Source organism: Lycium barbarum, chromosome 7 (genome assembly GCF_019175385.1).
Source record: "Lycium barbarum isolate Lr01 chromosome 7, ASM1917538v2, whole genome shotgun sequence".
Taxonomy (NCBI): Eukaryota; Viridiplantae; Streptophyta; class Magnoliopsida; order Solanales; family Solanaceae; genus Lycium; species Lycium barbarum.
The window spans coordinates 38,807,408-38,821,754 of record NC_083343.1 but is presented as its reverse complement, the minus strand read 5'-3'; the positions used below and the strand labels follow the sequence as shown (position 1 = coordinate 38,821,754).

The following is a 14,347-nucleotide window of genomic DNA, read 5'->3' as shown; positions in this document are numbered from 1 at the left end:
TACAAATTAGAGTTTTTTTTTTTTTTTTTTTTGAGAATGTAAACCGAGTTATTATGCTTGTCTGCTTGCAAATTGCAAGATGCTGGATTATTAATTTGGTATATGTAATATGGTGTTGGCAGATTTATATGCTTGCACAAGTTGTCAAGCTCTTGTTTTGCTATTATGCTTGCAAGTTTATAATTTTTTTCTTGGTTAATGTCTTGGTTATAAGACTGCAAATTTAGGATCTCATTATTTTTTGTTATGTTTACTCTAAAACTGAAATGAAATAGTTACTTGTTTAAATTTCGAATAAACCAAATAAATCGATTTGTGTAACCGAACCGAAATAATAAAAAACGAATCGAATTGAACCTAGAATGGATCGAGTTTGGTTGAGGATTTTAGAAAGTCGAAATTCGAAATTTCAACTCGATTATGGCCAAAACCGAACCGAGCCGATTCGTGCACAGGCCTAGTTTCGACCACATATCCTGCCAAAACAGAAACTCATTTAGGGAGTCTTGAATGTGGATGAGCACATACGACATATTATGACCCACATCTATCAGCACACTTGGGAAACAACTAGTCTACTGCACCAATAAGTACCAAGTATTTCATGCAGATGGCTAATACTAATCCAATATGTTATAACTGAGAAACCAGAAAGTCTACTGCTCAACTAAACAGTAAGAGCAAATAGCTTGGGGCAGAACAGAACTGCATCAATTGACCATCATAACCTGGATAACCAGTCAACCTTACAACTTGCAGAGAAGGCACTGCAGAATTCATATAATCATGTTTTATTAAACTGCAGCAGAAAATCATAAATCTTCGTAACAATTTAAGAGGAAACTATAATGATAAATGCTTATTCAACCGAAATATAAGCTGCATGGTGATAAACCAAAACAAGACAGCTTGCAAATCAGATAGAGTGTAATTCTGAAGAAATTGAGTACTATTACTAAAGTTGAGGAAGACAAGTCAAGAGAGTTCATTATTAAAGTCTCTGGAAAGAAAATGTTCATATTATTCACATTATCACATATAAGCTTGTGACTTCTACAACTGAAGAATTCATCCACAAAATGGACCTGCGCATTATACCACACCACTAAGTTCAATTTTTCCTTTACTTTTTCTTTTTCCTTTCCCCTTTTCAAATGAATGCACCAGGAGCAACTGATTTTTTTTTTTTTTTTACCACTAGACTTAACTGGGACAACTTCACCATTACAAATTTGAGAGTCAAGCACTTCAATCATTACCATTTTTAATCATTATATTACTAAATTAAACCCAAAGCATTAGCCGAAACATCATTTAATATGAAGGTTTTCAGTAAGCGATTCAAGATTATGTCAGCTTTAATTCATCTGAATCCTATTCAGTCATAGGAGCAAAAGCATGCAAAAAAACTCAATTTTGTTAAAGACTTATTATTGGTTTCTCATCGTTTATGTTCTTGTCTTCTAAAGAGACAGATATTTTGTATTTCCTCCCACATTGCAAGCAGAGTGATTAGAAAAACTGAGAGAGAGAAGAAAAGAAAAGCCAACAGCCAATTTAAGGATGCAGTAAAATTCTTAATTTTACACACTCAACACCCAAAACGAAGAAGCAATTTTCCCCTGACCTAGTCAATTTAGTAGTTTAATTAATCACTTTAAAGAGTATGTAGAAGTTCTGAAAATTCTACTTCATCAAAGCATGAACAATACTCCATTTATGTCATCCAATGGAAAATTTTAAGGACTACCATCAATGCCTCTTAATGTTGATTCATAACAAAGTTACAAGGACAAAAATCAAGAAACATAAATAAACCTTTAGCAGTATAATTAGTACACTTCAGTGTCGAAAGCTACACGGAGTACAGTTTTAGTTCTATGGATTAATTAAGCAAAGAAGACCATATGTTCTAACTGTTCATTTGCATTTGGGTTGTCTAAGTGTAAGGAACTTCATTAGATAAGCTATCTTAAGTATTGGTTCCTATGATGAGCAAGGATTCATGTTACCTATTCTTACCTAAATATGTTAATGGCTTGCATGCCAATCACTCTTTTCAAATAAGCTGCATGCATACAAAATCACAGAACATATAATAACTTATATCATTAAGACCGATGACTACTAACCGGGAAACAGATCGAGAGAAGAGCAGAACGAAGTAGTTATATTACATAGAAATTGTTTTCCTCAGTACCAAAAAACATTCCTATTGATTGTTTATAAAGAGAAGAACAGAAGATACCTTGCCTGTCAAAATCTTCACGTTACATATAGCTCAAAGCTTCAACTTGAACCCCTTTGAAAGGAAATCATCTCCTCTGATAAATAAACGATAAAACAGACATTTAGCAAAGAAAGAAAGAGTATATAAAACACAAAGTGTATAATTAAGTCTCCCTAAATTGCATACGGGAGAAGTGCAAATAAAATTAAACAAATTTCCAGAATATTCTAAAGAAAGTCATATGGAATCAGTCTAACTACTTCACCCAAATGTCCTGTTGTTGAAAGAACTGATGCTAAAGCTCTAATCATAAGAGATATACTAATAAGTATAACTGTGCAAGTTGCTAAAAGAAAGAGGGCTACAACATAACCAAATAATTGACCTCTTCTTTAAGGTTTTCCTTTGTCCTCTTTCATCTTGACTAAACTGTTTCTTCAGATAACTTGTGCCTTCACTTGAACCGAGCTGAACCAGGCTTCCCAAGTAGACATAACTGTTGAAATCTAGTAAGGCCCGTAACGTGCCAAATTGAGTATCAACAATCTTTGTGTCGCCCTTGTTAATATTAGTCCATAGGAACCGCTTATTATCTAGTTCCACCAGAATTTCCTCTCCACTGTTGGAGTATGTCAGAGGGACCATAGGACTTCCAATATGATTAGCAGGCCGTTTGATTGATGCAATCTTTGTCCACGATTCCTTAACACCTTCCTTCATTACCCATACATCCATATAGTCCAAACAACGATCCATATGCTCCCAATCATCGATAAAAAAATCACCCCAGTAGGAGTGATATGTGCAAAGACAGCCTCCCAACACCTCCAACTTCACACTAAAGTTTTCGTCGGAATACGGGGGATGCGGTACAATCCGACACTTCTCAGTTTCAAGATCAAACGAAACAATCAGTCTCTGCAAGGGTATCTTCATCTCAATACTGACAATCCAATGAAGTACACCATTGAGAGATTTACCTGGTTCCTCTTTATATCGGAGTAAATAAGGGAATTCCTCAACCCCGTTCCAAGAATTCGATTTCAAACTATAAACCTTAACATCAGAGCTAAAAAAGCTACCCTTTTCTGTACCAAGAAACTGCATAATTCTGACAACCTTATAGTCAACATTAGCAACATCATATCCAAAACCAAATGTAACATAACCATTTTCTCTAACAACAACACTCAGAACTGGTAACTTTTTGTACTTCCCAGTAGAAGGGTTCCATAAAGCAAGGTCATTTACAGTATTAGATATCAACAACAACCCATTACAAGAACCAAGTATCATGGTATCAGATTCACTAGAACTCAAAGGTTTGGTCAATTCTTTAGGAGTAACAACTCTGGAGTTGAGAGAATCAAAGTGTAGAGAGTAAAAGCAGTGTTTTTTATATCCAAAAAATTCAGTTTCACTAAGGAGAAGCCAAAAGTTAGAGTTTGTTTTGGGTGAATGTTTAAGATGCAATTTCGCAAAATTAGGAGTATCAATAAGAGCACGCCAACATTTTGAAACGCACCTGAAACGTAAGACAGAGTCAACTGGTAGTCGACACAGAATTTCGGCTAGTTCGTCCGAAGAAATGGCTGACATTGTTTTCGCAGGTTACGGCAAATGAACTTTGGACTGGCATGTAGAGAGGTGTGTCGATTGAGATATTTGGGCAAACAAAGTGATGGTTCATTTTCAAGAAAGAGAGAGAGAGAGACGGTTCTTCATACTCTCCCTCCGGTTCAATTTATTTGCTTGGTTTGGACTTTTTAAAGTCCGTTTGGATATAATTTAAAATCTATATATAATATAAAGTTAAGCATAGACAAGATGACGTGACACTATTTTTATTTTTATTTATCTTTTTTTTTTATTTTTATTTTTATTTTTTCTTCCTATTTCTTATTTATCTTATTATTAGAGTGAATTTCCTAAATATTATAAGAATAAATATCCTAATTATTGTAATTAAGAAGACTTAAAGTTAGTCTCTTGGCCTACCATGGCAGGTCATTTTCTTGCCTATAATTAATTGCCACAAATAATTTTCCTGGTATGAAACGGATGCAAGAGTGCAAGAATGTGATTATCCATTATTATGATTTTAGTGAGTATCTTTTTTCAGTTACTGACCTTATTGCCGTTACTTGATGAAGGTGATTAATAACCAGGAACACACTAAATAAGTAGTACTTACTAAAGAAGAAGCAAATTATGGTTTTGTGCATCTTCTTCTGAAAGCTTTGTGATTATCAGTGGAATGGTTACCTCTAATGCATTACGGACTTTGCTAACTACATCTTCAATTTAGTTACTTAATTTTCTATCCAAATTGCAGGGAATGAGTGATCCATACGTGGTATTACAATTAGATAGTCAAGTTGTCATAAGCAAGGTGAAATGGGGGTAAGTAGTTGGTCATGTGTTATAATTAACTTTTTCTCTTTTCTGTTGAAATTTCTCTAGATCTCCTAGGTTTACTTAACAATGAATCCGTATTTGCAAGTTGTCAATATATTCTTTCCCAAGTATTGCATGCTTAAGCCGAATGGTAAGTATAACCTTGATTTTTGGTAAAAATAGACGGATCGTCATTCTTTTATGTAGAGCAGCTTTGGGAAGAGCTATGTATCATTACACTAAAGAAGTAGTACTAAAGAAGAAGCAATTTATGATTTTGTGCATCTTCTTCTTAAAGCATTTTGTGATTATCAGCGGAATATTATTGCGCTCGGGATAAGAGGTTAGTTCCTTCATTTAAACTAATATCTCACATGTTGTTCTCCTTTTATATATTCTTCTATACATAACTCATTCTACTATACAACCACAAATGCAAGTAAAGATTAAATTACACAAAGCTAGAAAATTAATCTTGATTTGTGGTAAAAATAAACGGTCTGTTATTCTCTTATATAGAGAAACTTCAGAAAGACTTATGTATCAGTACAATTAATTTGTATATGTGTTTGGTATTTTTTTTCTTCTCTCAATTCTGGTGGAACCAAAATCAAATGATGAGATATATTTGCGTTTATTCTGCAGCGAATTTGAACTGATTCTGCAGCTATTTTAATTGAGATATGACGTAATCCGATAAATCCAAAAGTGTTTTACAAATTCAAAAATATCACCAATTGCTTCACTCTCTTTTTGACTGCTGATCATTTTCTCTTTATTACTGTTGTAGTATATGGCTTTCTAAATCCTTTTTTCTCCAGCTACTTCTTCTTTGAAAGGGTAAAATACCCAAAAGGAATTACAAGCTTTAGGATTATCCCTTTTGATTTTATTAAGACATTTGGAGCTTAAAAAAGTGAAAGCAATTTTAACCTTCTACCCGTAAGCATTCAGGTAAAAAGATTCTCCATTCACCCTTACATTTTTATATATCCTAATTTATGTTTATTTCATGTTAATGCACTGTCGTATAGTTAATTATTCTATGAAGTTTTCCTTGCCCATTACTTTTAGAAATATTAGTTTCATCTTAAACGATCATCTATCACAATAATTGGTATGTAAAATTTAGTTTAGGTTGAATAGATCACTCTGACAAGAGAAGAGAGCTTGAAAACTATTTTACAATAAAACTCATTTCTATTGACATTTTTTTAATCTTTGTTTAATTCTTCTCATCATATTTATGTTGTCTAATAGTTTTAGATGCAAATATTTTTTATCACATTCATCTTATCTGAATTTCCTCTTATTATGAAGTGTTTTGGTCATTCACTGAAATAATGTTGGGTTTTGATATATGGTCTTTCACATGTATTAATTTAAATTGGTATTTTTACATTTAATCTAGAATATGTACACATGTTTTCACAAATAATTTCCCTCAAATAATTTTATACATAATCTTATATTATTAATATTTAATTATATTTTAATTTTTTTCTATGACCGCACAAAGTGCGGTCAAGTACACTAGTTATGATATAAAAATGTGATTTAAAATTGGGATGATTTGAAGTTGAAGTTTTGTATGAACATACAATTTAGTTTTCTTAAGTTGTATTTTTCTCATAAACATAAAAATATCATAAGTTATGAAAACTATCAAAACTTTTCTAATTTCTATACAATCTTACCAAATGAGTAAATCCTAATTCATAATAAAGTTAATACGCTATTGGTACACCTTTCTAAAAAATACAACATCCATTAATCGAACTTTAGTTCTATAAAAAGAAAAATTGAACATGAGTCATAGTAAAACTACTTTTTAATATAATCCTCCTACATGATATGGACAACAGGTGAACATAAATAAAGGTTGGCAGAAGTAAATTTAGTTGGTAAATGGTTGGTAAGAGTTAATTTGTTATAATATACTATCAACTTGCAGATCTTTTTTTATATTCGATATAAATGGTTGGTAAATATATTTACCAATTAACGGATCAGTTTTTACAAAATATATACTTATGGGTCAAGTTTTACATTTGAAAAATATTGAAATCATGATTTGAAATCTCAAATCATGCCTTTTTGTAGAAGTCGGGATTTGAAATCATGATATGAAATTGAAGTTGAATTTTTGGGCAAATTTCATAAACAAACATTGATTTGAAATCAAAATATGAAATTATGATTTCATATCGCATGGCAAAACACCTGCTAAAGCCCCGTTTGGACATGATATCAAATCAGTGATTTGAAATCAGGTTGATTTGAAGTTGAAATTTTGTTTGGACTAGCAATTTGGATTTTTTAAGTTGTAATTTTCTTATAAACGTGAAAACCCCATAAATTTTTAAACGGAAAAGGGCCTAAAATACCCTCGAACTATTAGAATTGGTACAAAAATACCCTCCATCCACCTTTGAGCCCCCAAATACCCCTGTCATTCACCTTTGAGCCCCCAAATACCCTTGACATCCACCTATGGGGTCTAATAAACCCTTATTTCTAATAGTCTCATGTTGACGCCCAATTTTGTCCATCCTTTCGTCCAATTTACATTGTTGAGCTTCTATTTTATTAGAATATTAATTATATTTTTTTATCACAACCTTTATTTAAATTTCTTGATGATCTCTATTATTATTATTATTATTATTATTATTATTATTATTATTATTATTATTACTACTACTACTACTACTACTACCTTTTCGTTTTACTAGAAAAAAAAATCACTCATGCATTTATTCTCCTTCTGGCTTAATTGCAGTGTTAATCCTATTCGTATCTCTATAAATATTTATTTAAACATATTTTTTGTATTAGCGTCACACTTATAGTTGTTGTTATGTTTCTATGATTAATTTACTATTACAAGTGATAAAATTATTTACCAAAATATTTTGTCCCTCTACTTTTATTATCATTATGAAAATCGAGAAAATCTATTTGAAATTACTATATTCCCCAAATAAATCAAATAATTTTTTCACCAATTTCCTAAAGTTTCTACCCAGCCCATAATCCCTTTCCTACTAAAAATCCCTAAAGGCATCAGGTTACCCCCAAAACCAAATATCCATAACTCATTGTTATTTACTCAAAATTCCTAAGACCCCGTCATCTCTAAATTTCGTTAAAATCAAACATTCCCCGATTCTTGTCGAAATTTCACGGCTACAAAATCCCTTTCTTTGTGCCTTTTATATTCTTTCATTTATTCTAATTTGATTTTCTCTTCTCTTCTCTTTTCCATTCCACTTTATTTCCTTAATTCATTCACCTTAGTTTCTTACTAGTAATCATAAAAATCATAGCTTAATATCCGCCTTAATTGCGAAATCGAAACTTTCCTCTTTTCATCTAATATGCCAAGAACAAAATGACAGATGTTTGGACCCGAATCTGTTTGAAAAAACCGTCCAAGTTCAAGATTATTAATAATAATAATAATAATAATAATAATAATAATAATAATACTGATACTAATAATAATAATAATAATAATAATAATAATAATAATAATAATAGTAATACTGATACTAATAATAATAATAATAATAATAATAATAATAATAATAATAGTAGTAGTAGTAGTAGTAGTAGTAATAGTAATAGTAAAAGTAATAATAGTAATAGAGATCATCAAAAAATTTAACTACAAGTTGTGATAAAAAAATACAATTAATAATCTAATGAAATAGAAGCTTAACGATGTAAATTGGACGAAAGGATAGACAAAATTGGGTGTCAATGTCACGACCCAACCCCGTAGGTCGCGACTCGTGTCCGAGCAGGACACCTTACGTACCCAATAACCCCAAACCAACATATAAATTAGATACACATTTATAAAAGCCAAACGGAGTCACAAGTTGTCGTACATAAGCAGATGTGGCGCACGAAAGCCGATAAGGCCGTCACAAAATACATATTCTCAGAACATATATACACAACCCACGTATGTGTCTACAGACCTCTACAAACAATACTAACAGAAACATAAGACGGGACAGGGCCCCGTCATACCCTTGAATAAACATATACATCTGTGATAGAAAAGTCTATACCAAAATGTGGCTCCGGACAAAGGAGCACTCCAAAACAGCAGAGCAGATATCCTAAGCGGGCGGATCTCTGAAGTGGGTATCTGTACCTGCGCGGCATGAAAACGCAGCCCCCGAAGAAAGGGGGTCAGTACGGAATATGTACTGAGTATGTAAATCATGAAGTACAGTAAACAAAATCATAACCGGAACAGAAAGTACAGAAAATGAGTGCAAAGTCCAGAATATCAAAATTCATACTTACAAAACATAAATAGTGTATGCAGAAACATATGCCAAATCCGGCCCCAATACGGGACTCGGTGAACAGAACGTGGCGCCACCCCGTCACTGGCGCCACAACACATCATACTTCAGAGTAGGGAATAACTCTGTAACATATCATAACATATCAGATGGTCATATCATATAATATCATATCATCTTACCAACATCAGAACATAGATGTACATGGCACATCATACTCCGGACCCATGTACATGTCATACCTGCCCCCTCACATCGAGGCATGGCGAACAATGCAGTGGAATACGCTTGATAACAGATCCTGGCCCGGGCTCAGTGAAAGAAGCATTGAGGCATCCACGAGCAGAGTAGTGAGAAACCAAATGCAGGGTAAAGTATAAAAACATGTACACAGACTCAATCGAAGAACCCAAACAACAGATCATTAGAAAGACGTCGAACGATAATCGTAGTACATACCTTTCGGATGTCACGGTGGATTATGTCAGAACAGAACTTCCGGATTCGTGGTACATATCAAAACATTTCATAGGACTTAATGGAATATTTCAAACAGTTGTTGTTTAGGAATTAGAAGAGCAGCCAAGCGTTTGCTTTAGATATCGTTCGGAAACAATTCAATAGCACAATAGAAGTGGATTCGGAAATAGTGGGCCCACCTCGGGTCAACCGAGGTGGCGGGCACAAATTATGTGTAATAAACTTTATGGAGTCGCTTATGAGGGTTTTAAGGTAATCGGATTTTATTTACACAAGTTCTAGGTATTTAGACAACTTTTCTAACCATTTGCAACATAATTAGTTCAATTCCACTGAATGGAACAAGGGCAAGTTTAGACGCAGGTTCCGAAGAGTAGAGTAGTCCCCGAGGTCCAAATTCAAACCTAATACATCTAGGACATGCCAAGAGAAGGAAAGGTGGGGCTTTACATACCTTTCTTGCCTTTTACGCTCGCCAAACCTCAAATCCCGTTTCGTCTGAAACCTACAAATGGTCACATCTACCAAATGTTACTATAAGGCTTTTGGCATCCAATCTTGAATTAGTACTTGTCTACCGAAATTTCGACAGCACCTCCCCTATAAATACGACACCCCGAGAATTCAACTCGGCCAAAATAATTCAACAACAACCCAACAACAACAACAATCACTACAAATCACAATATGTCACAACTAGTCTTCTTTCCAACATAATGCAATAGCTTTCATTCCGACTTCACATTTTCAAATCAATACCAACATGCTCATATTCATTACTAATCAAGATCATTACAATATGATTCGGAAGCATTTCATATCATTTCTACAATATATTCACAAGATATACAAAATATACAAACTTTCCACCAAAGGCATAATTCATCCAAAACTTCTAATCTTTAACATACTAATTCATAACATGTTTCCATCTTCTAATTTCATCAACAATCGTCACAATTGCACCTTAACAACCTCATTTCCTCAATTACATAATTTATAATAGAATCACATACTTTCCGACAACAACTCAACAACAAATTTTTCATGCTACTTGAACTAGAACTCTTCCATTTGCATCACAAGGTCACAACAACACAACTAACATACCAAATAAAATCAACTCATCTCCCCTTCACCATATAGCACCCCACGGCCTCAACACACACACACACACACAGCTTGCACACCACACACAACACTTCTAAAATTTTCATTAAATTCTAATCATCATAACAATATAAGTTTTCCATAAAAAGAATGCAATTCTTACCTTCCTCCAATTTCTTCACTTGGCTAAAACTTCCAACTTGCAAGAATATGAATTTTTCTTGTTCCAATGAGCACTCCAACTTGCTAAGGACCATTAAATTGGTAGAAAATGATTTTTGAAGGGATTTTTTTCCTTGGTCTTGAGCTTGGCCGAAAATGGCCTAGAGCTTTCTCCTTTTTTTTTTTCCAAGTCTTGAAATGTCTAGAATGTTATGTGGACAATTAGAAGACTTGGTCTTCTTTTAATATTGTTCATTAACCTTTTATGTGGGCTTAAGCCCACACCAATTTGGATGGACAACTTGGCCCAAACTCAAGTCCACCCATTTTTTTTTCTTTTTGTTTTTTCTACAATTCATGAACAAAATTATTTTTCCAATTTCCAAATTTGCCCTTCGTCTTCCCCCATATTTTTGCGTCCATAATTCTTACAAACATCTTGTGTACTAATCAAGGTTGAAGTGTATGCTTGCACTTAACCTCCCGCAATTTGTCTTGAATTATCCGAATGCACAAAAATGCGGGATATAACATCCTCCCCCCCTTTAGAACATTCGTCCTCGAATGTTGAATCGGCCTCATTGTGTAATATAGTACTTCGGGGAGGGCTCCCAAATCATCTTTCCTTTATTACTTTTTTTTGTTCTAGACTGTCACACCCTAATTCTTCTGCCCTTCAATTTTTTCTACGCCAATAGTCGGTTCCTTAGATGCTTTGCCTGCTCTTATTCCTCACTTTTCACTCCTTCCGAAACTTTGGATCTCCTTGCCTTTCGTTCACTTACCCGCTCACTTTCTTTCCCAAATACCGTCGTGCTGGAATTTTCCCGCCTTAACTTGTAGTGAACTCAGTGTTTGTTTACCTCATAATGTCTATACCCTATCTTTCGATCAATACGGTCGCCAATGGAAGGTCGTACGTATGTATACACATATTTACTACTACTTCGCTTACAAACATCTTTAACCACTATTCAAATTTACCCTAATTCCCGACCTGTGTTGCACTTTCTTCTCTTTCACAGATCTAGTCCGTCTCAGCCTACGCAGCTTCTCTAAGTGTTTCTAGCCACTCCACATATTCTAATTCCCTTTTGGTTACCCCCAAAATTTCCATTCGTCCCTTATTCCTATACTTGTGAAAATTCTTGTTCACTTCCCAGGGGGTCACCCATCCCGCAATTTCTCTGGCCCTAGCATGCTTAACCTCGGAACTTTAGTAAATTTTGGTACGTTAGTGCTGATATAATCACGTCCACTACCCCGCACGAGCTTTGTCACGTAATTTGAGGCAGGTCGGGATTTTAACAAATTTTCGGAAAGTTTTCTTGGTGGGTCCCACTCCGATTCAAAGAGGGTCTTTTGTTTCTCTAACTTAAGGAATTACCGAATTAGTCCTTTAAATTCTCAACATTCACCTTTTATCCGTAGAAATAGTTACCTCTCACGATCCTATTGCTTCGAATCTTATATACCACAAAATAGAGCCTAAACCTGTCAATGTATATATATTTTGAGAAAAGACCGATAATATACCTGCATTCGCGTCTGGTGGCGCCTCCGGGTCCTGTCGGCTAGTCAAGGCAAAGATGCGATGCGAAGGGCCGCTGGAACTGGGAGCTCCGCCACGGCCTCTACCGCGGCCTGCTGGTGTCGGTGTACCTTGCCCCGTGGGGCGCATAGCCACAGATGAAGATGATGAACCAACAGCTGACCCCGTAGGCTGAGCCATACCACCCGGGCCGCCCCTATACGGACACTCTCTCACAGCGTGGCCTTGACGGCCGCACGCAAAGCAGGCACCTGTAGCACGATAGCACTCTCCAGGGTGGTGCCTCCCGCAATAAGAACATTGAGGCATAGGTGGCCTCGACTGGCCAGAACCTCTGTTCGTCCGTGAGCCCGAAATCCTGGAGCTCTGGCCTATCCCTGAATGCCCTGGGCTATCAAACCTCCTGCCTGAAATTTGTGTTCCAAACAAGCTTTAGGTATTCGTGTGACTGTAAATTATCTCAGAAAGTTAAATTGTTTTAAAATATAAAAAGATAACATTCTTTTTTAGACAAACTAAAAACGAAAGTGTTTCACATTAATTAAACGGAGGGAGTACTATATTTTCTTAAACCTTTTTCTTCTCTTAATCTGTAACTTTTAGTTAATCAATTGTTGTCAAGGCTTATGCACAATCTACTATTGTGGAATATAATGTACCATAAAAAAAAACAAAGAAAGAGAAGCCAAAGTTTTTATTCAACATATACCAATTAGCAAACATTAGTTCCATCAAGGGAGATGTAAACAGAGAGCCTATTGCTAGAGAAAATACCAATACCTATTTAGTGTAAATATACAATTTTGTTGGGGAGATTAAGAGGGATTCACATTTCCTCAAACGTCGGTCGACGTATCACTTCCGGTCAGATCGAGGCGGGTTCAAGATTTAAAGTTTATGAGTTCCTACAACGATTTCAAGTTCATATACAATAATAATTAGGTTCATAGTCAAATATATATTTATAAATTTTTATTGAATATTTTAATACATATATAGAGTATGACAAACTCCAAAACGCTCTCTTCTCTCTTCTAAACCTTGCAAACCCTAACCCTAATCTAGCTACTACATGGACACTCTGGCTGCTGATCAGTCGGCTCCGGCAGCTGGCTAGCCTTTGGCTATCACTTCCTCATCTCAATTCTCACCTTTACCTAATATGCAACCACCTGCCTTCACCCTCACAATTATGAAACTTAACCCTAACTCAAACCCTAATGTAAACCTTGCTCATACGTTAATAATTAGTTCCAACAACGCTCCCATGCATATTTGCGATCCTATTCCTATTAAAACAGACTCCATTGTTAATGGAAAGCCAGTTGTGAAGAGGCAAGAATGGATGTCATTGAGAATCTACAATATGCGATCATCGGTATGTTCTCTTATGGTTGATCTGAATTTGATGAATTGAGGAGATAATCCCTTTATAATGTGGAGCGAAAGGGAATTGTCATGTTGGATTCTTCCGAAATAAACATGTATTAATTAGGTTTACGTTAATGGAATACTTCATTAATATCCTGTCAAAGGGTGAATATTATCTCAAATCCAAAGTGATATGTGATCTCTCATATATGATTTCAAGTTTAAAATTGATGAAGAAACTACGAAGGCCTTGACTTGGAACTCATTTCCAAATCTGCTCCCTACTTTCTTTGTTAAAGAATCATTGTTTATGCTGGCTTCAACAGTTGGAAATCATTGCAGCTTGATATTGCTACTATCACACCCCAAACCGAGGGGCATGACGGACATCCGTGTTATGGCTCGCATTTCGCGAGCGGGGTTAGCGCTCGGAAAGCTACTACAAGTTTGTTGGTGCTCTTTCGGACTTTGTTTTGAAAAAAGAGTCCCACCTAATATTTAGGAAATTAGGAAAACCAGTGGTGAAGGGTTTATTTAAAATACAGTGAAAAATCCTTCGTAATCCAGAGTTCTAGGTAAGGGTTCTGATGATCCCCTAGGGAAGGTGTCAGGCACCCTAATATTAAGGATCCGTAATATACGGTTGACCTTCGAATTCCAATGTGTGATTATCTGCTTAAATTGCTTATTTGGTATTTATTTTCCGCTTTAAAAATATAA

General features: G+C 34.9%; 1 protein-coding gene across 4 annotated transcripts; it reads right to left on the bottom strand.

Annotated features, from left to right (window-relative positions):
- LOC132603395 (F-box protein CPR1-like) lies at window positions 1–4,258 on the bottom strand. 4 transcript variants are annotated; one of them, XM_060316427.1, is made up of 3 exons: window positions 2,616–4,257; window positions 2,249–2,324; window positions 1–476 (listed from the first exon to the last, which is right to left on the bottom strand). In XM_060316427.1, exons 1-2 carry the CDS (start codon window positions 3,827–3,829, stop codon window positions 2,282–2,284), a joined length of 1,257 nt encoding a protein of 418 aa, XP_060172410.1. In that variant the 5' UTR covers window positions 3,830–4,257; the 3' UTR covers window positions 1–476; window positions 2,249–2,281. The 4 variants fall into 4 exon arrangements, with proteins under 4 accessions (XP_060172410.1, XP_060172411.1, XP_060172409.1 ...); XM_060316428.1 differs by lacking the exon at window positions 1–476 and adding an exon at window positions 483–799 and having other exon boundaries at window positions 2,616–4,258; XM_060316426.1 differs by lacking the exon at window positions 1–476 and adding an exon at window positions 483–767 and having other exon boundaries at window positions 2,254–2,324; window positions 2,616–4,256.
- Window positions 4,259–14,347: the final 10,089 nt, after the last annotated feature.

Bases quoted from the DNA above. Each gene is read 5' to 3' on its own strand.
- LOC132603395 (XM_060316428.1), bottom strand. From the start codon at position 3,829: ATGTCAGCCATTTCTTCGGACGAACTAGCCGAAATTCTGTGTCGACTA. The intron at 2,325-2,615 runs GTCAATTATTTG...TTTATTTATCAG, and splicing joins AGGAAAACCTTAAAGAAGAG to AGGAGATGATTTCCTTTCAA.